At 46.6% G+C, this 22,423-nt stretch overlaps 1 protein-coding gene across 7 annotated transcripts in view; it reads right to left on the bottom strand.

Annotated features, from left to right (window-relative positions):
- Positions 1-22,423, bottom strand: part of PECAM1 (platelet and endothelial cell adhesion molecule 1) — a 74,364-nt gene that overhangs the window by 50,554 nt on the left and 1,387 nt on the right. For 3 of the 7 annotated variants that reach the window (XM_060645690.3, XM_078438284.2, XM_060645687.3), the window contains exons 1-2: positions 8,902-9,170; positions 8,789-8,815 (exon numbers count right to left, since the gene is read on the bottom strand). In XM_060645690.3, coding sequence (XP_060501673.1) covers positions 8,789-8,815; positions 8,902-8,965 — 91 coding nt within the window. In that variant the 5' untranslated portion in view covers positions 8,966-9,170. Of the gene's footprint in view, positions 1-8,788; positions 8,816-8,901; positions 9,173-13,326; positions 13,422-18,431; positions 18,558-22,423 lie in introns of those variants that run through there. The other 4 variants (XM_078438282.2, XM_078438280.2, XM_060645685.3 and 1 more) reach the window with 4 other exon arrangements.

The following is a 22,423-nucleotide window of genomic DNA, read 5'->3' on the forward strand; positions in this document are numbered from 1 at the left end:
TTGGGATGAATTTCTGTGTGTTTAAAGACTCATAGTTTCTTTGGCCTGCCTTTATTTACCTTTCACTCTGATTTCCTCATTTATGTTCTCCTCATGAACAACAGCACATAATTTTTATAAGTGGTCCCAAATCATTTTTCAAATAAGAAAATGGATAGCTAGCTAGCTAGCTAGCTGACCAGAGAGACTGGCAAAAATTGTCTTTCTTTCTCTCTCTTTTAATAAAAGTCAAGTCTTTTTGAACAGTTTTAGACTTTGTGTCTAATATGTCTCAGGTTTTAAAAGGAATACAACCGTCCACACCTGTCCCTTTCTTCTGAGCAATTAATTTAACAAAAAACAGCATCTGATCAGTCCATGAAATGAAACGAGGTGATTGTTTAAAATGCAAGTTGTTTCCCGCAGCATTAATCTTTAGAACTCCCTTTTTTGTCTTTGCTATTCCTTACCAGCTCCTGGTCTGAGGAGCCTGCTGGGTGAGCTCTCAGAACAGAAGTTTCCCATCCATTAATATGGTCCCCTCCAGGTAGGGACAGGCCATCTCACTACTCCTTCATCACCTCCTCCTCATTTTAAGCCATGCTGTTTAGTACAGTGATTCTAACAGGAGAAGAAGGTACGTGCAGAGCCGCACTGCCTGGGCCAAATCCCACCTCTGGTCACAAACTGTGTGGCTTTTGGCAAATTCCTGAGCTTCTCTGAGCCTCAGTTTGCTTATCCACACAATGGACATAATAATAGTAAGTGTAAATGGGAGCCCAAGTTTAAGTACTGGGAACACAGTTCCTAGCACAGATGAATGCTTGAGAAATGTTAGCTAGGTTTCTGTCTGCCAGTCACAGATATAAAACCCAACTTGAGTCTTGAGGTTTCTGAAACTCGATATCTACTCCTTTGGCTAATGAATTTTTTCAAAAGAAAACCATTTCTTGATTTCCCAGGTTAATTACAGTGGCTTCTTCAGACTCCCAGGGTTAGTCGTCCCTGCCGTGTTAGGCTACTTCGTGTCATCAGCCTACTGTGTCATCAGTACACACCCGTGGCTGGCCATGCCCTAGACTGGGACACAGACCTGGGCGGATACAGGAAGAAAGCAAGTCAGGCATGTCTGGGTCCAAACCCCTGTCTCCACAGCCATTATCTGAGTGCTCTTGGGAGTTACTTAACCCCTCTCAGCTACCGCTTCTCCTCCTATAAAATGGGAACATTAGTACCTGCCTTCCCTCCTATTTCTGTCTTGAGTAATGACTGAACCAAGATGGCTGAGGGCCCTGAAGGGACAGAGTGTGTATTGCCCAATGCCTGGCCCTGGCTGACATTCTCTTCCCTCTTCCTTGGCACTCAGCAGACATTTAAGGGGGCTTCTCTGTGCCAGGCACCGCATCTAATAGTGGGGGGTTCAGGGAAGAGTGAGATCGGCACAGTTTTTGCCCCCCTGGAGCTCACCGTCTGCATTCCCGGTTCTTCTCTACTCGGGAACCTCCGGCCTCAGCACCATCCCTGCGTGGGTCTCCTACTGACCGGGCCTCGTTCATTTCCATCTTACAGGGGCCCCAAAGCAAACTTGGCTAAAGCATCAGGTGGTGGTTTTTTAGAAAGGATGAGATCCACTAGCATGGGGCACTTCTGCCAACTGGTCTTTCTAAGCAACAAACACACATTTACTTCATAAATCAGCTCAACTGATTCACTGGAAGAAACATCACCGTCCCATGGTCAACTGGAACAGACAGGGGTGAAGAAAGGACAGCAGGATTGGGGCTCCTGGGTGGCTCAGTCGGTTGAGCATCCGACTTCAGCTCAGGTCACGATCTCGCAGTTTGTGGGTTCGAGCCCCGCCTCAGGTTCTGCACCGACAGCTCAGAGCCTGGAGCCTGCTTCGGATTCTGTGTCTCCCTCTCCCTCTACCCCTCCCCTACTTGTGCTCGATCTCTCTCTATCAAAAATAAATAAAATGTAAAAAAAAAAAAAAAAAAAAAGAAAGGACAGCAGGATGGAAGAAGGAAAAGCATTTTACAAAATTGATCAATATGTTTATTGTAGATTTATGAAACCCAGCTCTGTGACAAAACACAAAACCTCACTGACATGATGTAACAAAAGCAGCACAGAGTTTCGACACCACCACCGCCACCACAACCCTTGTGGAAGCCAGCCTTCAAGTTGCCGCCCATTGAGCCTTGCCCTCTGCTATTCACACCTGCATTTTTTGAAATGTTGATTTATCTTTGAGAGAGAGAGACAGAGCGCGAGTGCAGAAGGGGCAGAGAGAGAAGGACACACAGAATCTGAAGCAGGCTCCAGGCCCCGAGCTGTCAGCATAGAGCCCCACACAAGGCTCGAGCCCACGAACTATGAGATCATGACCTGAGCCGAAGTCCGATGCTCAACTGACCGAGTTGCCCAGGCGCCCCTCACATGTGCATTTTATCCCTTCCCACATCATACCAGGGTTACTCTTGTGACCCCAAAATATTGACATGCTTGTTCGCTCCTTCTGAGTTTAGGTTATAAGACTTTGCAACTTTTGTCTTGAGCACTCTTTCCTTTTTGGGGGATCACTCACTCTGTGCAAAATCAGCTGCTCCCTGAGCATCCCGATAGAGAGGCCCACAGCCACATGAGTGAGCTTAAAAGCAAATCCCCTGGCCTTAAAGAAGCCCTCAGATCATTGTAATACTGAATAGCATTTTATGGGCAATCTCCTGACAGACCCTGAGCCAGAGCTCCCCAGATTCCTGACCCTCAGAAGGTGTGAGATAATAAATTGTTATCTTTTAAGTTTATTTATTTTTGAGAGAGAGAGAGAGTGCACACATGTGTGCTCATGCAAGCCGGGGAGGGGCAGAAAGAGAGGGAGAGAGAGAATCCCAAGCAGGTTCTGCACTGACAGAGCATGAACACATGAACCGTGAGATCATGATCTGAGCAGAAATCAAGAGTCGACTTAACTGACTGAGCCACCCAGGTGCCCCATAAATCATTATCTCAAGCCACTAAATTCCGGGTTAATTTGTTAAGCAGTAGTACACCACTCAACTAATCTTTAAAAATCTCTGCCTGATTATTAAGATAATACTGAAAACATTGTCCTCTTTGTGAATAAAGTGTCCAGGAAGAGCCAAGCTGGATTACCATGTATAGGTCTCACTATTTACGCAACAGAGTGAGTGTTCACATCTGGGCTCCCTGGGCCTCCTGAGGCTCATGGGTAGGTGGTAGGGGGCCCATGAACCACCTTTAAGTAGATGCAAGTGTGCATTTGTTCTAGAGAAAAGGATCCACGGCTTTCTTTACTGAACCATTGTGATGAAAGATTGGGGTTAGGCAGCAGCCTAAATAGGTCAGATCTTTTCAACCTGGACAGATGAAGGCTGATGGAGAGGGATCCATGGTAACAAAGTCACCACAGCCCAGATAAGGGACCATCATGCCAGATGCCCAGACCCTGAAAGAAGGGGCTGCTTCCTTGTACCTCGAGCTCCCCGTGAGCGGATGCTCATGTTTCTTGGGAAGATGAGGCATCATGACTCAGCCAGTGTCTTGGCCAACCTGGAAATGACTCAGAAATGGGGGGAGGAAAGGTGCCCCCCCATTGTAGTCAGGAAAATTACAGGGAGCCGGTTAGCAGGGAGCCCCTGATGAACTTTGGTGCTCAGCGGAGAATGCACGGACCCATCTCATCTGAATCTCAAGCATCTCCAAGTTCAGTTGGGGTCTCCTTCAGTGAAACATTTAGTGAGCACCTATGTCAGGTGCTGGGATTACAAGATGAGTAAGAAATCATCCCCTCTGTCCTAGACCATATGGGCTGATGGGGACCTAGATGACCAAAGTACAATGAATTAAGCACCAAATAAAAAAAAAAAAAAAAAAAAAAAAAAAGGTGGCTCTAGGGAGGCCAAGGAAAGTGTGAAGGAAGTGACCCTTGAACCAAAGCTTGAATCAGGCCAAGAACGGGTGGTGGGGTGCTCCAGGCAGGAGAACAGCATGTTCCAGGGCACAGGGGCATGAAAGGTCACATGTTTGGTATTTTCATGGTAAGGATCTTTGCTGCAAACATTTTCAACACATAACTAATTTGTCTTAAAGCCATTTGGCCATAAAAGATAAAATCACGGAAAATAAAAGAGGGACATTCATGTAAGAGGACATAACAAAACATGAAAAATGAATAACAAAATCAGAAAAACTATTATAAAAAAATAATTGAATACATTTAAAATGTGTGTAGATTCATGCCAATTCTATGTAAATAACTGATTTTATTTCGTGGATTATACGTAAGTATTTGTCTTCAAAGTCTTTCGTTCATAGTGTTATACTTTTTTTTTTTTTTTGCTTATTGATGGGTCTCCTCATTCTTTCTTTACTAAAGCTTCTTCCTCATTAAGAGAGGTATAGTTTTGAGGTGCCTGGCTGGCTCAGTTGGTAGAGCATCCAACTCTTTTTTTTTTTTTAATAATTTTTTTAACGTTTGTTTATTTTTGAGAGATAGCACAAGTGGGGGAGGGGCACAGAGAGAGATGGAGACACAGAATCCCAAGCAGGCTCCAGGCTCTGAGCTGTCAGAACAGAGCCAGACGCGGGGCTCGAACTCATGAACCTTGGGATCATGACCTGAGCCGAAGTAGGATGTTTAACTCACTGAGCCACCCAGATGCCCCTAGAGCATCCAATTCTTAATCTCTGGGTCATGAGTTCAAGCCCCACATTGGGTGTAAAAAAACATAAAAGAGAGAGAGAGGTATAGTTTCCAGATACTAGGATGCATATTTGTAACAGAGTTTTGTACTACACTGTGAAAGTGTATTGCCTCCTATCCTGTTGTTTGTTCTTGGAAGATTGTCACATGTCCATTGATAGCTGTTCCAAAGTTCTATGGGAAGTGTGGGTTCAAAATTCTACACGACTGTATAGACCATCATGAAGACTAAGATTTATAGAACATAAAAACAGAGCACCATGTGAATGGAGAAATGAAACCAAACTCAACCAGTTGTTAAAACCAGCTGTCAACCAATTATTTTTTTAGCCTTGCATGACAAAACTACCTTCCAGCCTAGTAGTTATGTAGCAAAAATGCTTATAGCAAAGATGTTTACAGCAAAACTACCTAGAACCAAGACATCAATGTATTCTGGGCACATACAATTACAGAAACCACAATGTGGGGCCCGAGGGGCCAGGCAAGCTAGGTAGGAGGTGCCAGAATGGAGGGTGTTTCTTAGGGTGCTGACAAGCTGCCTAAGGGTATTTGGCGGGGGGTAGGGGGGAGGTTAGGGTGACAGAATGACATTGGAGCTTTAGAAAGATCACTATAGGTGGTGACTGGGTGGCTCAGTGAGTTAAGCATCCAACTTCAGCTCAGGTCATGATCTCACAGTTCATGAGCTCGAGCCCTGCATCGGGCTCTATGCTCATGGCTCAGAGCCTGGAACCTGCTTTGGATCCTGTGTCTCCCTCTCTCTTTCTGCCCCTCCCCTGTTCGTGCTCTGTCTCTGTCTCTCTCTCTCAAAAACAAATAAACATTAAAAAAATAAAATTTAATTAAAAAAAATAAAGTAAAAAAAAGAAAGATCACTATGGGCTGGAGGGAGAGACCAGAGGCCTATAAACATCCTGAACCATGGTTCAGGGCTGAGTGGGGGAGACTGGGATAAAAGGAAGGGAAAGGGCCAAGGCTGACCAAGGAGTACGACCACAGAGCAGGCAATGTGGAGCAAGCTGACATCTACAAAGACTGTGGTAGGGCAGGTGCAGTGAGACTGGGGGAAGGGGTAGACTTGAGAATATTGAATGGATGAGAAAGGACTTTTTTTTCTGGGGTGATGAAAATATTCTGGAACTAGACAGTGGAGATGTTTGCACCACATTATGAATGTACTGTCATTAATAATAGAGGCGGAGGGTTTGTCAGAGGGGTGGGAGAACACCAAGGAAGAGTCTAGAAGGTCAAGGAAGGAGGCTTTGTGCAAAGGCAGCAAAGGGGTCCAGAAAGGTGAGGGACGGGAGTGTTCGTGGCATTTGGTAGTACAAGGTCTTTGGTGAGCCCGTAATGAGAGGATTCTGGTGGCAGCGGGGTGTGGGGGCTAAAACCAGAGCACTAAGTGAGGGCAGGCTAAGAGCTGAGGAAGCAGAGACTGCAGTTATAAAGCAGCCTTGACAGAAATTTGAGGAAGGGAGTGGATTCATAGGGGGGGGGGACACAAGATAATGAAGGGAGGTGTGTTGTTTGTGTTTTTTCTTTTTCCTAAAAACAAAAAAAAAAAACAAACCAAAAACTACCATTTGTGTTTGTAGACTGAGGAGAAAGAGCCCGAACGGAGTGGGAAACAGAGATCCTAAAAGTGGAGTGGTGGACTAAATAAATGATAGAGCGAGGGGCACCTGGGTGGCTCAGTCGGTTGAGCGTCTGACTTCAGCTCAGGTCGTGATCTTGCATTCCGTGGGTTCGAGCCCCTTCTCGGGCTCTGTCCTGACAGCTCGGAGCCTGGAGCCTGCTCTGGATCTGTGTCTCGCTCTCTCTGCCCCTCTCCCACTTGTGCCCTGTGTCTCTCTCTCTCTCAAAAATAAAAATAAACATAAAAAAATATTTTTAAAAAAATGGTAGAGGGAGATCGGGGCGGATGAGCGGTGGGCTCAGAGCCCAGGTGGACAGGCTGGCCCCGTTCAGCCACAGGGACTGACATCTCTGAAGCAGGGAGGGAAGCTGGGAGGATGGGTGGGGAGACAGATAAGCCTGTAGACAGGGCAGGGCGGGAAGTAGAGGGAGTTCCCTGCAGACAGCAGTGTTTTCTAGGTGAAGGATGGAGCTGAGGTCATCTCCTGAGGCAGGCAGGCGGGCTGGGGCTGAGTGGGGGAGACTGGGATGAAAGGAAGGCAAAGGGCCAAGGCTGACCAAGGAGTACGACCACAGAGCAGGCAATGTGGAGCAAGCTGGCGTCGTGCGTGTCAAACGTGTGGTCAGCACGGTCTTGGGTGACCTGAGGAACAGGAGACCCGGTCCTAGTCTTCACTCTGCTAACACCCAGCATTGACCACCCACAAGTACCTCATGGCCCCCGAGCCTCCGTCTCCTCAAGTGTAAAACAAGGTGATAGCCTGAGGAAGCAGTGGGAGAGTCTCCCTGCTCCAAGTCCTACGGTTCTGAGGTCTTCCCTGGATACAGAGGCCTTTCTCCAGGAACCCTGGGAAGGGAGTGATACCCTCCCAGGTGAGGTAGGGAGGTGGGAGAGACTGGAGGTCCTGGGAAGCAGAAGCCCAGCAACCTGCACGTTTGCAGGGCATGGTGTGGACGAGAGCTGAGGTATGTGAACAGCAACGGACAGACAGGGGCAGTGCAGGAGCCATGATTGTGGAGGGCTAAGACCAGATACTAAACCATTGTCAGTCATTGCATGCCATGCAGGTAAATCACTTCCTTTTATCTAATCTCATCCTCATACAGACTCTATGGGATCAATTCTCTTATCATCCCCATTCTACAGATTGGGGGAAAAAGGCTCAAAGAGGCAAAGTGAAAGTGGCTTTAAAGATCTGAGTTGGGGGGCGCCCGGGTGACTCAGTTGGTTGAGCCACTGACTTCGGCTCAGGTCATGATCTCGAAGTTTGTGAGTTCGAGCCCCGCGTCGGGCTCTGTGCTGACAGCTCAGAGCCTGGAGCCAACTTCAGATTCTGTGTCTCCCTCTCTCTCTACCCCTCCCCTGTTCATGCTCTGTGTCTCTCTGTCTCTCAATAATAAATAAACGTTAAAAAAAATTTTTTTTTTTTTTAAAGATCTGAGTTGGGCCTCTGGCTCTAGACAGAGAGCCATATTTTACACGGTGAAAGTTCTAGTGCCAATGCCCTGCTAACTGGCTCTCACCTGGGCGAGTTGGTTATTTCTTGGAGTCATAGAGACATCATCGGTCCATTAGGATGCTTACAAAGATCAGGGATATCCTGTCTCCATGAGTTGCCCTGGGAGTCAAATGCCCACTAGAGCACATGGACAGGAGGCCAGCAGACTGGCTTTGTTAGTAGCCGCACTGGCCAATCCCAGAGCCACTGCTCCAAGCCTGGGCTCAGCAAACTAGCGTCATCCGCGCACATCATCTCCAAAGAACTATACAACTGTCTGCAATCCAGTCAACCCCGTTCTTTTGCCGAGAGACAAGGGGATCCTCTTCTGTGGGCTCTCCCTCCATTTAGCCCCCAGACCCCGTCAAGCATCTGATCTTGTCTTAAAGATTCAAAATTAGCTCTAAAGTGGATGATAAACCAGACCTCCAAGATAGGCAGAAGCAACCCCCCTTCCTGTCCACAAGCACAAAACATTACAATTATCATAGCCTCCCAGGCCGATGGGAAGTGAAATCCAGGATGTTTCAGATCATTTAGAAGAAAAGTCATAACAACAATTTATGTTCTGTCTTCAAGAATCTAACAAATTGATTATGTCTCACTTGAACAAAAACAATGGGGCATAGGGGAGAATATGAAATTAAGAAATTTATGGTAAAACGAGTAATGAAATCACTCCTTTTTTATCACTTCCCCAATCCTCACAAATAGCAATGCACTTGTTTCTAGAGAAAATGTATGCGACTCCTAGAACACGCTGATTAGAACTTGGCTTAGAAGAAGCATTTTATTCTAAAAGCCTTCTAAAAATGCCAGAAAGAAATAGACTTTAGCTCTCAATATTTTTCTCAGTTGTTATAAACATGAAACCCAAGCAATTCGTTGTGAGTTTTAAGAATCCTGAAAAGACACAGTGAAGCTAGGTAGAAACTGTACAACTTACGGTTTTCTTGTCCTTCAAGGCCTGGACCTGGAAAAGACAGAAGAAATATGTTCATTTCCTCAGCTTTGATTCTCATGAAGTTTAAGGACTGTGGAAAGAGAATAAAAACTCACAAAGCATAAGTGCCAGCAGCACTCCGAGCCACATCTTGCTGTCTTGGGCTGTCTCCAGCTGCATCCTGAGAGCAAAGACTTCAGGCAGTTAGTTCTGCCTTTGGCCCATGCCCCTGGGGCAGAAGACACTTCCCTCGTGGCACAGATAAATCTGCCCTGTGAAAGTAGAGAAAAGCACTCTAGTAACTTCTGGCACCACAAGCAGAGACTGACTACAGTGCTGATCAGGTAATGGCTGCCATTGCTGGAAACTGGAAACAATGAAGCATGGGGCGGCCCGATATCCCCTCAGGAAATGACTGGCCTTCCTGAGGGGGCTGCTGAATGCAGACTCTTTGTTTTAAAGTTACAAGTGACATTTGCCTTAGTGCTCCTGACCCTCCTGTCTCACCTGGGTTTAGAGCCCCTTCTCACGGCAGGGTGAGAGGCTTCTTCCCTCTTTCCAACCTCTACCCAAAGGACTTCTCTCTTTGGACACCCAACAAGATCTCTTGATTTTCCTGAGCCATTTCCCCCACCCCGCCACCCCAAACCCAATGGGCCTGTCTACACAGCATAAGTTTGGACCTCCTGCCTTTCCTGGCAATGCTATCAGACAGGGCTTACTTTTCCAGAAAACTGCAGGTTCACCAGACAGACCTGCCACCTTGGGGAAAGCTCAGCTTGGAACTTGCTGGACCTAGGAGGCTCTCCCTGGCTTCTGCGGTTGGTTTCAGCGTGAAGGAAGGCAGCTCTTTGCGGTATCCATGCCTTCTGGTGGCTCCCCTCCAGCCTGTGCCTTTAAACATCAGAGTATATCAGGCCACAGGGAGCTTTCTGAGACATAAATCAGGTCCTTTCACTCCCCTGCTTGAAACCTTGGAATGGCTCCCCACTGCTCTCCAGGGAAAGTCAGTTTCTAATCCTCCACAATCCGGCCCTTGCTTACCTCCCCAGCCGGGTCTGTCACCCATTCTCTCCTTGCCCCTATATTCTGGTTGCTAGAATTTATAGTTCCCAGAACACATCACGTGTCTGGGCCTTTACCTTTGCCATACCCCTCCCTAGAGTACTCATCCCCTCTCCTTTTCCGACATATTCCTACCCAGGTGTCGTAACTCAGTTTAGGTATCCACTCTTCCAGAATTCTCCTCTGTCTCTCCCACACTGAACCACCCTTTCTCCGCATCCCTGTCTGCATTCCTCACCCCCCTGGGCTTCCCTGGCTGAGACATGTTCTACAGTGTGCGATAATGGCCTGTTCTCACCCACGTGGACAGGACGGCTGGCTGGCTGCATGATCGCAGGGACAGTGTCTGGTCAAAAAACATTAATAGAGTGGATGGTCGGGTGAATGAAGACAAGTTAACAGTATTGTCTGAATTAGACTATTACTGCCTTGAGGTCTGAGGGCAGTGTTGTTTCTGAAATGCTACTCTCTGATACTGACACAGGGTAAATCTAAGTCAGGTTCAAACTGGGACAATGGAAACCAAAGACTTCTCTGCTGCAGGGCAAATACCAAGAAGGGATGGCTTCCAGCTAGAAAACAATTCCTCTCTCTGATCTACAGTTCAATGGAAGTGATGATAAGAGCTGTGAAAGAACAATGTAACACAACAGAACTTTTTCTATTGTGCTATTTACTTTTGTTGTTTTGTATCCTCTATCCCCCTCCCCACTGTAAACTCTCTTCTTAAGCAACCTACTGGAAACCCCCCCTCCCCCCCTCCCCGCGCCCCACCCATCTACCAAATTTCTACTTGGCAAGAAAAAAAGAAACACCATGAGTCCTCAAATAAAGGTTGGCTTCAAAGATAACTTTTGTATACTGTGGAGTAACCAGCTTGTGCTTCTCAAGGTGACTTTCAAGCAATGGTGATAAATGTCCCACCCGATGCCCCTAAGTTCCAAAGTAAACTTCTAAAACTTAGTCATTGTTTCATATACAATGCTAATAGTTTTAGCACACCATGAGAAAATAAAGCTTCCTTTCAAAATAAATGCCAATATTTTAGTCATTTAATGTCTATTCATTTTTGAGAGAAAGTAAGAGAGTGAGCAGGGGAGGGGCAGAGAGAGAGGGAGACAGAGGATCCGAAGCAGGCTCTTCACACAGCCCAAAGAGGGACTCAAACCCATAAACTGTGAGATCAGGACTGGAGCCGAAGTCAGACACTTAAACGACTGAGCCAGCCAGGTGACCTAAAATAAGTGTTGATAGTTTATTTTATTATTTTTTTAATTTTTATTTATTTATTTTGAGAAAGACAGAGACAACGTGAGTAAGGGAGGAGGAGAGAGAGGGAGAGAGAATCCCAGGCAGTTTCCACATGTCAGCTCAGAGCCCGACATGGGGCTTGAACCCACGAACGTGTGAGTGAGATCATGACCTGAGCCGAAACTGAGAGTCGGATGCTTAATTGACTGAGCCAGGCAGGTGCCCCAATACTTTAAAAGAAAAGCAGAAAAAACTATATCCCCCAACTCACACCATGTACCAGAATAAATTCCAAATGGACTGACCCTCTGAAGGTATGAACAAAACCGTAGAAGATCTAGAAGAAAACGTGAAAGAATTCCTCATGACCTCAAAATGGCAAAGGCTGGTTCAAGTAGGACTTAAAATCCAGAAGTTATAAAATAAGACTGACAAATTATACTCCATGAAAAAAAAAAAGTTCTACTTTGCCCCTCCCCCCCCCCAAAAAAAGGTCAGTCAAGAGAAAAAATACAAACTGGAAAAAATATTTGCAATTCACATCATCGACAAAGAGCTAACCTCTCTAATACATAAATGAACATGTAATCTCTCTAATATCCACCCCACAGGCACCATTCCTCATTGCAAACACCTGCTTTCTGTCACTATAGGTTAGTTTGTATTCTTAGAATTTTATAAAAATGGAATCATACAGTATGTAATATGTGGGGGGGGGGGTGTCTATCTTCTCTTATCAGCATAGTCAATTATTAATTTCTTCTTATTGCCAAGTAGTATTCCACTGCATGAATATATCAGTTTTTTTTTTAATCATTATTTATCAATGCACATTTGAGTTGTTTCCAATTCTGAGCTCATAGAGAGCTGCTATGAACCTGCTTTTGTACAGACACACACTTTGATTTCTCTTGGGCAAATACCCAGGAGTAGAATGCCTGGGTTGTATGCTAGGCGTATGTTTCAACATTTTAAGAAACTGCCACACTGTTCCCCCAAGTGGCTATATACTATTTCACATTCCCACCAGTGAGGTATGAGAGTTCCACTTGTTCCCTATCTGTTACCAACTCCGGTCCTTGGGCTCTCCAAGGAACAGAGATTTTCTAGAGGCCTCACTAGAAGTTCCGATTTATGCCGGATCTAGAGGGAGACAGCACAGAGGAAAGGGTCTTCATGCTGGGTCTCTGAACAAAGGCTGGGGAAAGTTTTTAAAGAGGCTGAGGCAGGGAAGGAGTGCGGTGCAACAGGTAAAGGTGGGGAGAGATACAGGAAGTTGGGCGCACAGGTGCAGTGGACAGAACGTGCTTTGTCATGCATGGCACGTCTCAATGGCATGTTAAATCTCCACCAGGCTTGATTTTTAGTATTATAATGAGGGGCAAAGTCGGTGACAGTTCAGTGCCAGGGGCCCAACCCTAGCGCAGACTGGTTTGGTTCAGTCTTCACCAGTCTTGGTAGGGGAGTCCCTCCTTTGGGAGGCAGCCTCTTTCCGAATTCCTGCAAGATATGCTAGTAGGAGGCACTGGGTTTCAGTTATCAAGGAACGCTGGATTTTGTGGTCTGGGTTGAGGGCACTGGAGTCCAATCGCTGCTCTGTCTCAATTTGGGCTATTCTAGGCCCTTTGTCCTTCCCTGTGCATTTTAAAATCAATTTCTCTGGGCACCTTTGTGGCTCAGTCGTTAAGCCTCTGACTTCGGCTCAGGTCATGATCTCACACTTGGTGAGTTCAAGTCCTGCATCAGGCTCTGTGGTGACAGTGCAGAGCCTGCTTAGGATTCTCTCTGCCTCTCTGTCTGCCTCTCCCCCATTTGTGCTCTCTCTCAAAATAAATAAATCCTTAAAAAAATAAAATCAGGGGCACCTGGGTGGCTCAGTCGATTAAGCTTCCGACTTCAGCTCAGGTCATGATCTCACAGCTCATGGGTTCGAGCTCCGCATCGGGCTCTGTGCTGATAGCTCAGAGCCTGGAGCCTGCTTCGGATTCTGGGTCTCCCTCTCTCTCTGCCTTTCCTCTGCTTGCTTTCTGTCTCTTTCTCAACACAAATAAACATTAAAGACTTAAAAAAAATTTTTTTTAATAAAAAAATAAAATCAACTTTTTGATCTCTGTCTAAAAAAAGGCCTTCTGTGATTTCGACTGGAAGGTATTGAACCTGTAAAGCATTGTGGGGAGAAGTGACCTTTTAGTCTTAGAGTATTCTGGCCCACAGACATAGCATACCTCTTGACAAACAGCAATGTTGTTGTAGTTTCCGGTGTGCTTTTCTTTAGAAACCTCGTGTCTTTTTTAGTTTTAAAGTCATGTAAATGTATTACCTATTAAAAATCAAACTAAGAAATTAAAGTCTAAAATAAAAGCTGTGCCTCGGGTGCTGGACATTATTTGGAATGACTGTTATCCCCACCACCCCGGCCCAGACAATACTACAGGGTGACTTGTGTTGAGGCCCCCCGGGAGCCAAGTCAACATGAGGCTGATCCTTCACAGGAGAGCCTCCCCACCCCCACTCACTATGGGTCTGCCTCCCTCTTAGTCTCTTTCTATGGGACCCACTCTTTCTAGTTATCCCAGCAATCTCTTCCTCCTCTCTTCCCCCAGCTATGATGTCAGAACTGGACTGTATACTCTCCTTCATTTATTTTATCCATCGAAAAGATGATCAGGCTCCTTATTCTTTATTCGTACAGTCTGAATGTCTTATTCAAAATTAAAAATATATAAATGGAATGTTTTCTAGTTCCGCTTTTTAAAACTCATCAGTTAAGGGGTGCCTGGGTGGCTCAGTCAGTTAAGCATCAGACTTCAGCTTGGGTCATGAGCTCACAGTTTGTGCATTCAAGCCCCACATTGGGCTCTCTGCTGTCAGCACGGAGCCTGTGTCAGATCCTCTGTCCCCCTCTTCCTCTGCCCCTCTCCTGCTTGCAAGCTCTCTCTCTCTCAAAAATAAACATAAAAAAAATAGTCAGTTCAGTGGCTTTTTATATGTGTGTGGCCCTCACGTATCTCTCCCTTTCTAGCTCTTTGTCCTCAGTGGACTCCATAATCAAAGAAAAAAAAAAAAAAAGTTCCAGAAACTATTTTAGCTGTTTGGTAACTAATTAAGAAACTATATTTCTCCTTACAGTGCTGTTCCCTTCTTCCTCTTTTCGGTAAAGGGAATTGAAGGAGAACAGAGTGGTTTCTACATGCTGTGCGTCTGCCCAAATACCAGGAAAATCACACAAATGTGTAACACAGCAATTCATTAACCACAGGAAAAAACTGCCTGCTGTAATAAGGAAAAAAAAACAAAACAAAACAACAACTCAGGAAGTGCTTCTTCTGAAAAGCTAGGAGCGGTGTTGGGTAAGAAGGGGGTGGGGGCGGGAGAGATGGGGGGAGGGGCAGAGAGAGATAGAGAATCCCAAGCAGGCTCTGCACTGTGAAAGCAGAACCTGATGCAGGGCTCGATCTCACAAACCGTGAGACCATGACCTGAGCTGAAATCGAGAGTTGGATGCTTAACTGGTTGAGCCACCCAGGCGCCCCAATAAACATTTAATAAAAACTAATAATAAAATAAAAAGGGTAAAACCAAAATTAAAAAAAAAAAGACAGACATTAATAAATGTTGGTGCGGATGGAGATACTAGAACCCTCAGACATTGCTGGCGGGATTGTAAAATGATACATCCACGTTGGAAAGCTTAAAAACTAGAATTGCCATATTATCCAGGAGCAATTCCATTCTTAGGTATATACACCCAAAGGAAATGAAAACACGCTTACACAAATACTTGTATGTGGACGTTTACAGCAGCATTACGAATAATACCTAAAAGGCAGGAGGAACTCAAATGTCTATCAACTGACAAATGGATAAATAAAAGTGATGTATCCATACAATAGAATATTATTTGGCAGAAAAAAGAATGAAGGATTGATACCTGCTACAGTATGGATGAACCTTGAAAACGTCATGGTAAGTGAAAGAAACCAAACATGAAAGGCCACATGTATATGATTCTATTTATATGAAATGTCCAAAGTAGGCAAATCTATAGTTAGAGAGAAGTAGCTTAGTAGTTTCCTAAGGCCGGGGGAGTGAAGGGAAATAAGAGTGACTCTGAATGGGTATGAGGGTTCTTCGTAGGAGGGATTACAAAGTTCTCAAAGGTGGGGCACCTGGGTGGTTCAGCTGGTTAAGCATCCAAGTCTTGGTCTCTGCTCAGGTCTTGATCTCAGGGTTGTGAGTTCAAGCCCTGCATTGGGCTCTATGCCGGACGTGAAGCCTACTTAAAAAAATAAGTTCTAAAAGTTGAGTGCGATGATAGTTGCACAATTCTGTCAATAGACTAAAGACCACTGAATTGTACACTATAAACAGTTAAATGGTATGGTGTGTGAAATACATCTCCACAAACTGTTATTTTTTACAAAGTTTTATCTAATGTTTATTTATTTGAGAGAGAGAGAGTGCAAGCAGGGAAAGGGCAGAGAGAGGGGGAGACACAGAATCCGAAGTAGGCTCGAGGCTCTGGGCACAGAGGCACAGAGCCTGACGTGGGGCTCGAACTCACAAACCGCGAGATCATGACCTGAGCCAAAGTCAGACGCTTGGCTGACTGAGCCACCCAGGTGTCCCTGTGTGAGCCTCAGGAGGTGTCGCCCCTATTAGGCTGTCAGCTCTGTGAGGACAGACGTGGGTCTGTTGGGCTCACTGCAGTGTCCCTGCAGTCAACACAATGCCTGTGATGTAGGAGGCCCTGCGTACATATTTGCTAAATGAGGGAATGTGCTGGAAGGGCAGATGGGTTGTAAAGATGGCGATGCACGATGCATGTACGATGGCGATGCACGGGCCACAGGAGCGGATTTGCTCTCCATGGCTGGCCTCAGGCTGACCTAGACTAAGTGGGAGCTGATAGAAAGCCAGCGTCTGCCCCTAGCCCGATGAGGCAAGATGCAGCCCTGAGCGGGGTGCAGGCCCAAGGCCCCAATGGAGGAGACCAGGGCCTGAGGAGCCCATCGGAGTGAAGGAGGAAGCGTGTGTGTGTGTGGGGGGGGGGGTGGTTTGAAGGGTCTGCATGCTCTTGTGTGAGTGGTGGTTTGGGTTGGAAATGAGCTGGGCCAGGCATCCTGAGAGGCCGCCCTGGTAGGGCTGATCCGCTTTAGCAAATAAAAATGCCTGACCCCGACTTACATCTGAATTTCACAAGAGCAACAAGTCATTTTGTAATAGGAGTACGTCCCAAATATTGCACAGGACAGACTAGAAAATGATTTGGGCTATCTGAAATTCAGATGTACCTGGGCATCCGGCATTTTACCTGACAACCGTCACTCGGGACCCCCTCTGTTTCAGGAACACTTATGCCAAACCAGAGTCAGGTGCAGAAACGCTAGAACTTTCAGGGGGCTGAAGCAGTGAAGTTTCCCATGCGTTTCTTTGTCAGGTTATTGAAGGGACATGAGGGAAAACAGGCACTAAGTGGGGCTGCAGATGGGAGGGAGGGTCAGAAATGCTCTGCTCCAGGCCCGGCCCAGGACCAGGAGGGCAGTGTCTTCTAGGAGTCCCCACCTAATGAAACAGCAAAGATGTGCCTGCAGAGGGATGGCCTCATCCCAAGCAGGCACCCTGCTAAACACCAGGAAAGACAAAGTCCTGGCCCTGCCCTCGAGGGGTCTGGAGGCTGATTTATCAACAGACGGTTCAACAAAGAGTCAGGCGTGCTGGGAGAAGCTCCCCGCAGAAGACAGAAAATGAGGTGGCCAGAGGTGGTCTTCCCTGGATATTTCTCTCTGGTTTTCCCCATCAGTCTAAGCGGAAAAACGATATCTACTTCTACAACCAGGGTCTTTATCCATCTTCTTGACAATTGACTATCCTCTGACTCCTTCTTCCCAGTTTTGAATCATCCACAGAGAGAATCCCGAGCAGGCTCCTCACTGTCAGTGCAGAGCCCGACGCGGGGCTTCATCCTGATCATGACCTGAGCCGACATCAAGAGTCAGACGCTCCACCGACTGAGCCACCCAGGTGCCCCTGGATCATCCACAGATTTTATCAGAAGGTCAGCAGGGTTCTCATCCAAGTCATTAATAAAAATACTCAGTAGGGGAGTGAAGATACAACCCTACAGCACTCTACAGATTTGCCCCAGGCTGATCCTAATCAAAATTCTTTTGATATAAATGTTCAGCAAGCTACAAATCCCCTTCCTCTGCCGTCATGTATCCCACCCATCTCCATGAGGACGTGAGGCTTCCTCAGGACGATATCATAGGTGCCTTGATCAAATCCAGAAGTACTAGCAAACTATAGCTCCATTAGAGGGTGATCACTCTCAATACCATCCAGGCAGCAGTGGTAACAATAACAATAATAAATAAGAGAATTTTTTTTTTTTGTCTTCACTCTCCTTTGTTGTCCTTTCTATCCAAGACGCAGTAAACTTCACTAAAATAAGAGGAAACCCTGGTTGGTTTATCTTAAGTTCAAGGAAAAATTACCCTGCCAGGAACAACTCTTGGGGAGTGTGCGCGGGGCAGGGGTGGGGGGTGGCAGGGCAGGGGGGGAATGGTCATGGTTTATCTAGAGATCAGTAGAACGAATTTTAGATACAAAGAGTGACTTCGGTTTAAAGTACAGGCAGTTTCCAGCTTATCATCAGGTTTTGATCCAGAAGTTTGTTTTCAAGTTGGCTGTTGAGCAAATACAAAATGTACTCGAAAAGCAGTCTGACAAACACTGATTAGGTTCCCTGCTCAACCCCAACAAGCCCTTTATCGGCAGTGAGGCTGAGATTGTAACTGAGCCCCAAGTTTCTTCGGGCTCCCAGCTCTGAGCCCCTTCCTATCAGGGGGAGGTCTGGGCAGTTTCCCTCCTCTGCACATGGGACTCAGCAGGCAGCTGCCTGTATGCAGGGATTATTTTTAAGCCCACTGTCTATAACTTAAGGACATTTTTCATGGCGCGTAGTCCCTTCTTTTGGGGGACTTTCCAGCAGGAACGGTGTCCCCATTCCTCATGTCACCCCATCAGTGTCTGTAGATTCCCATCTCGATGGGTGCCAGAGCCTCATTTTGCCTGGGGACAGGTGGCAGCCATTTCTCCAAACTGTCTTCTTAAACCCACAGCATTAGGCTCTAGAAATCCATCCTTCTCCTAATATTTTACTACTAGAGATTGAAGAGAAATAGCAGAAAACACAGAAGGTGAGAGATAGGAATGTTGGCTGACGGCTGCTGTTCACAAGCATCCCTTTACAGTTTGTTCTCTGTACACATAGGCTCTGGGGATCTAAGAGAGAAAAGCACTTAGAAATAGTTAAAACATTACCAACCGGGGTGGCTCCCAGTCCAGTGAGCATGTGTTGCTTCATCCTTTCTCATGGGGCCGGCAGAAGTGTAGGTCGGCTTCTTATGACCAACCATCACCTCGGTCTGAACAGGAAATCTGGTTGGGGGAGCTGCGGAGAAAGCAGAAGCCGGGAACGATGTGAACTGAGCCACAAGGATGTTCTCAGTTCTCAGCAGATCCCTCCATCGCCTGCTTTGACAGGAACTAGTAGCTCCTGCTAACACATTGCCTCTTAGAGGTTTCCCCTCTCCACTGTTTTGGCCAGGCAGGTTTGTGCTATCCCTGGGCTGGGCCTCCCCGTGTTGCAAGTGTAAGGGCAACCTTGTTCTCTTCCAGTATCTAACCTGAAACCCCCAAAATGGCCTGAGTTTAAAAGGTGGGGGAGAGGGGCGCCTGGGTGGCTCAGTCGGTTGAGCGTCCGACTTCGGCTCAGGTCATGATCTCACGGTTCATGGGTTCCAGCCCCACGTCGGGCTCTGTGCTAACAGCATAGAGCCTGGAGCCTGCTTCGAATTCTGTGTCTCCCACTCTCTCTGCTCCTCCCCTGCTCATGCTCTGTCTCTCTCTCTCCTTCAAAAACAAAAACAAAAAAGGTGGGGGAGATAGGGAATCCTAAAACCATAGATGACAGGGGCCGTGACATCTACCCTCCATAAAGCTCCAGCAGATTATTTCTTAGGTATGTAAAAACTTCATGTTGTGTCTATGCATCCCCTACAATCTTTTCCTAGTGAGTTATGATGGCTCACACTTCAATCAAGAAGTGTATAGAGCTTCAATAAAGTCCTTGTTGAAATAAATGAAATTAGGGAGAGGGCCCAGACCTCAGCTGTTGAGAGTTCAGGGAAGGGTGGAGGATGGGGAGTCTGGGCCAGGCCTGATAGAGCCGCCTGTGAAGGTCACGCCCCGGAAGGGTCAGGCCAGGTGTTAAGGGCTAGACACGGCCTGGGTCATGAAGTAGGCAGAACAGGAGGAGTGCCCAGTGCAAGGACCGACAACAGACAGGTGCAGATCACATCAGAACTCTTACAGGAGTCGGCAGAGAGCACTTGCGGCTTCCAGGCAAGAGCTGGAGATGCCCAGAAACCGACAAGGCTCTTCTAAAAATAAGTCATGACAGTTGCACCTGGTTTCTTTTGTTGTCAGGGTCACTAGATTGTCAAAACCATAAAATCCTGTAGGTACAGGGCTCCTCGATTTTAGCAAGACATCTAGCCAGGTCTGTCCCGAAGCCCTTGTGGAGAAGTGTGTGCAATCTGCGACTTGTGGGACAATTAAATCAGGAGAGTTTTTAATCAGGAGCGTCTGGGCGGCTCAGTCAGTTAAGCGGCCAACTTACCGGCTCCGGCCATAATCTCACAGTTCTGGGTTCGAGCCCCGAATCGGGCTCTGTGCTGACAGCTCAGAGCCTGGAGCCTGCTTCGGATTCTGTGTCTCCTTCTCTCTCTGCCCCTCCCTCGTTCATGCTCTGTCACTCTCTCTCTCTCTCTCTCTCTCTCTCTCTCTCTCTCTCAAGAATAAACATTAAAAAAAATTAAAAACAAAGTTAAACTTCTGACCTTAGTTCCCAGAGACCACTGAAGCAGGCTCCAGGCTCTGAGCTGTCAGCACAGAGCCCGAAGCAGGGCTTGAGCCCATGATCTGTGAGATCATGACCTGAGCCAAAGTCGGACGTTCGACTCACTGAGCCACCCAGGCGCCCCTGGGAAGGTTTTTAGAGACAGCTGAGGGAGGGAGGGCATGTTTCTAGAGGGCTGTGGAGTAACCTCTGGGCCAACATTGGGCAACACAGCCTCCAGCAAGAAAGCAAGTGTGCAGGCCAGTTCCCCGGGGACTCCAGCGGCCATGTAAGCCACTCTCCTCTCCAGGGGGAACGTGTACCTGTTGAACATCTCTTCATCTTACTGATAAATAAGCTACTAAGAAGGCAAATATTTGTCAAAACCAACACCTGGTGGGTCAGAGCAGTGTTCCTGCTGATTGCCAAAGTTAAACACAAAGAGAAAGGAAAGAAGAAAGCTGTTGTCATTGTGAACGTGGTTAAGTGGCCTCTGTTGATTGTGGCGGGGGAGGGGGGTAGTCACAGTTCTGGCTGGATGCTAGGAAGGGCCATGCAACAATGAACATGCATCTGTGTCCTCATTGTAGAAACTTGAGCAGATCTGTCTGACCACTCAAACAGCAAGCAGGACAGGAACAAAAGCAAAAACAAAATGTAGCCCAAGAGCTCAAGTCTCATGTGAAGCCAGCAAGGGTGGCAGAATAACAAAAGTTCTGGATGTGCCACACAAAACTCAAGAAGAAAGGAGCCCATCTGGGAGTGAGAGAGGCAGAGCAAGACTGATTGGTTGACTTTGAGAGGGCCGGCCTGGACTTGATTTTGAGGGAAAGGCCTCGGTACTGGGGCTTTCTCTGGGAAGTGGGATTCTCCCCTCTAAGTCCCCTTCAAACAACCTCCAGTGAAGCCCTGCCTTATTTTAAATTGACTTGGAGAGGGGTTTCTGCTAATTGACTTGGAGAGGGGTTTTTCAGGAGACAAACAAGACTCTCAGAGAGGTTAGTACGCTTGCCCAAGGTCCCACAGTCAGTTTAAGTGGTAAAGTCTGTTGGAGTGTTGGATGCCTGACTCCAAGGCCTGAACTCCTTGTACAAATGCCTCTAGAAGAAAAGCATTTCAGGGGTGCCTGGGTGGCTCAGTGGGTTAAGCGTCCAATTTCGGCTCAGGTCATGATCTCACGGTTCATGGGTTCAAGCCCTGAGTTGGGCTTTGTGCTGACAGCTCAGAGCCTGGAGCCTGCTTTGGATTCTGTGTCTCCCTCTCTCTCTGCCCCTCCCCTGCTCGCACTCTGTCTCTCTCTCTCTCAAAAATAAATAAATGTTGAAAAACAATTTTTTTTTTTAGTTTTAAAAAATCAAAAGAAGGAGAAGGAGGAGGAAGAGGAGGAGGAGGAGGAGAAGGAGAAGAAGAAGAAAAACATTTCAGGACTTCTTGAAATGTCCCACAATAGGAAAATCTTCGGCTTTGAACAAATACCAAAGGGGTCAGAGTGTGAAAAAGGTGAAGAACACAGAGTATAAAATATTTATTTACCAAGGTTATTCTAGGATGTAATCCTTCAATTTGTTCTATACAACTGTCTTGCTGTTTCCTGTTTCTTTATAACTTCACTACCCGATTAAACAAAATTAAAATAAATAGATGCATACAAATAAAAAAGGCAGCCAAGTTAGGGTATGAGAATATGCACAGGAAACAGTGCTAATAGACAGACATGAGATTCATGTGGTTTAGGACCAAGCTGGGAGCCTGTGTAAACATTTCTAATATTGAGAATGTGAGAACACATGGGGCTTTCTAAATGGATCCCTCACAAACCTCAATGATCTGCTTTAATTAGAGCTGTTTACTTTTTTAATGTTTATTTATTTATTTTTAATTTTTTTTAATGTTTATTTATTTTTGACAGAGAGACAGAGAGACAGAGCATGAGCAGGGGAGGGGCAAAGAGAGAGGGAGACCCAGAATCCGAAACAGGCTCCAGGCTCCGAGCTGTCAGCACAGAGCCCGAGGCGGGGCTTGAACTCACAGACTGCGAGATCATGACCTGAGCCAAAGTCAGACGCTCAACCGACTGAGCCACCCAGGCGCCCCAAATGTTTATTTATTTTGAGAGAGAGAGCGCATGCATGCGCCAGCATGAGCTGGGGAGGGGCAGAGAGAGAGGGAGAGAGAGTCCCAAGCTGGATCTCAGGAACCATGAGATCTAATGAGAGCTGTTTAAAAAGACACCAATTTGCCCAGAGAAATAAAAAGCATGTTGGACACCTGGGTGACTCAATTAAGTGTCTGACTCTTGATTTCAGCTCAGGTCATGATCTCTCAGATGTGAGATCAATTCCTGCATCAGGCTCCTCCCTGGGCATGAAGCCTGGGCATGGGGTTCTCTCTCTTCCTCTCTCTCTGTCTCTCCCCTG

This window comes from Panthera onca, chromosome E1, assembly GCF_046562875.1.
Source record: "Panthera onca isolate mPanOnc1 chromosome E1, mPanOnc1 haplotype 2, whole genome shotgun sequence".
Taxonomy (NCBI): domain Eukaryota; kingdom Metazoa; phylum Chordata; class Mammalia; order Carnivora; family Felidae; genus Panthera; species Panthera onca.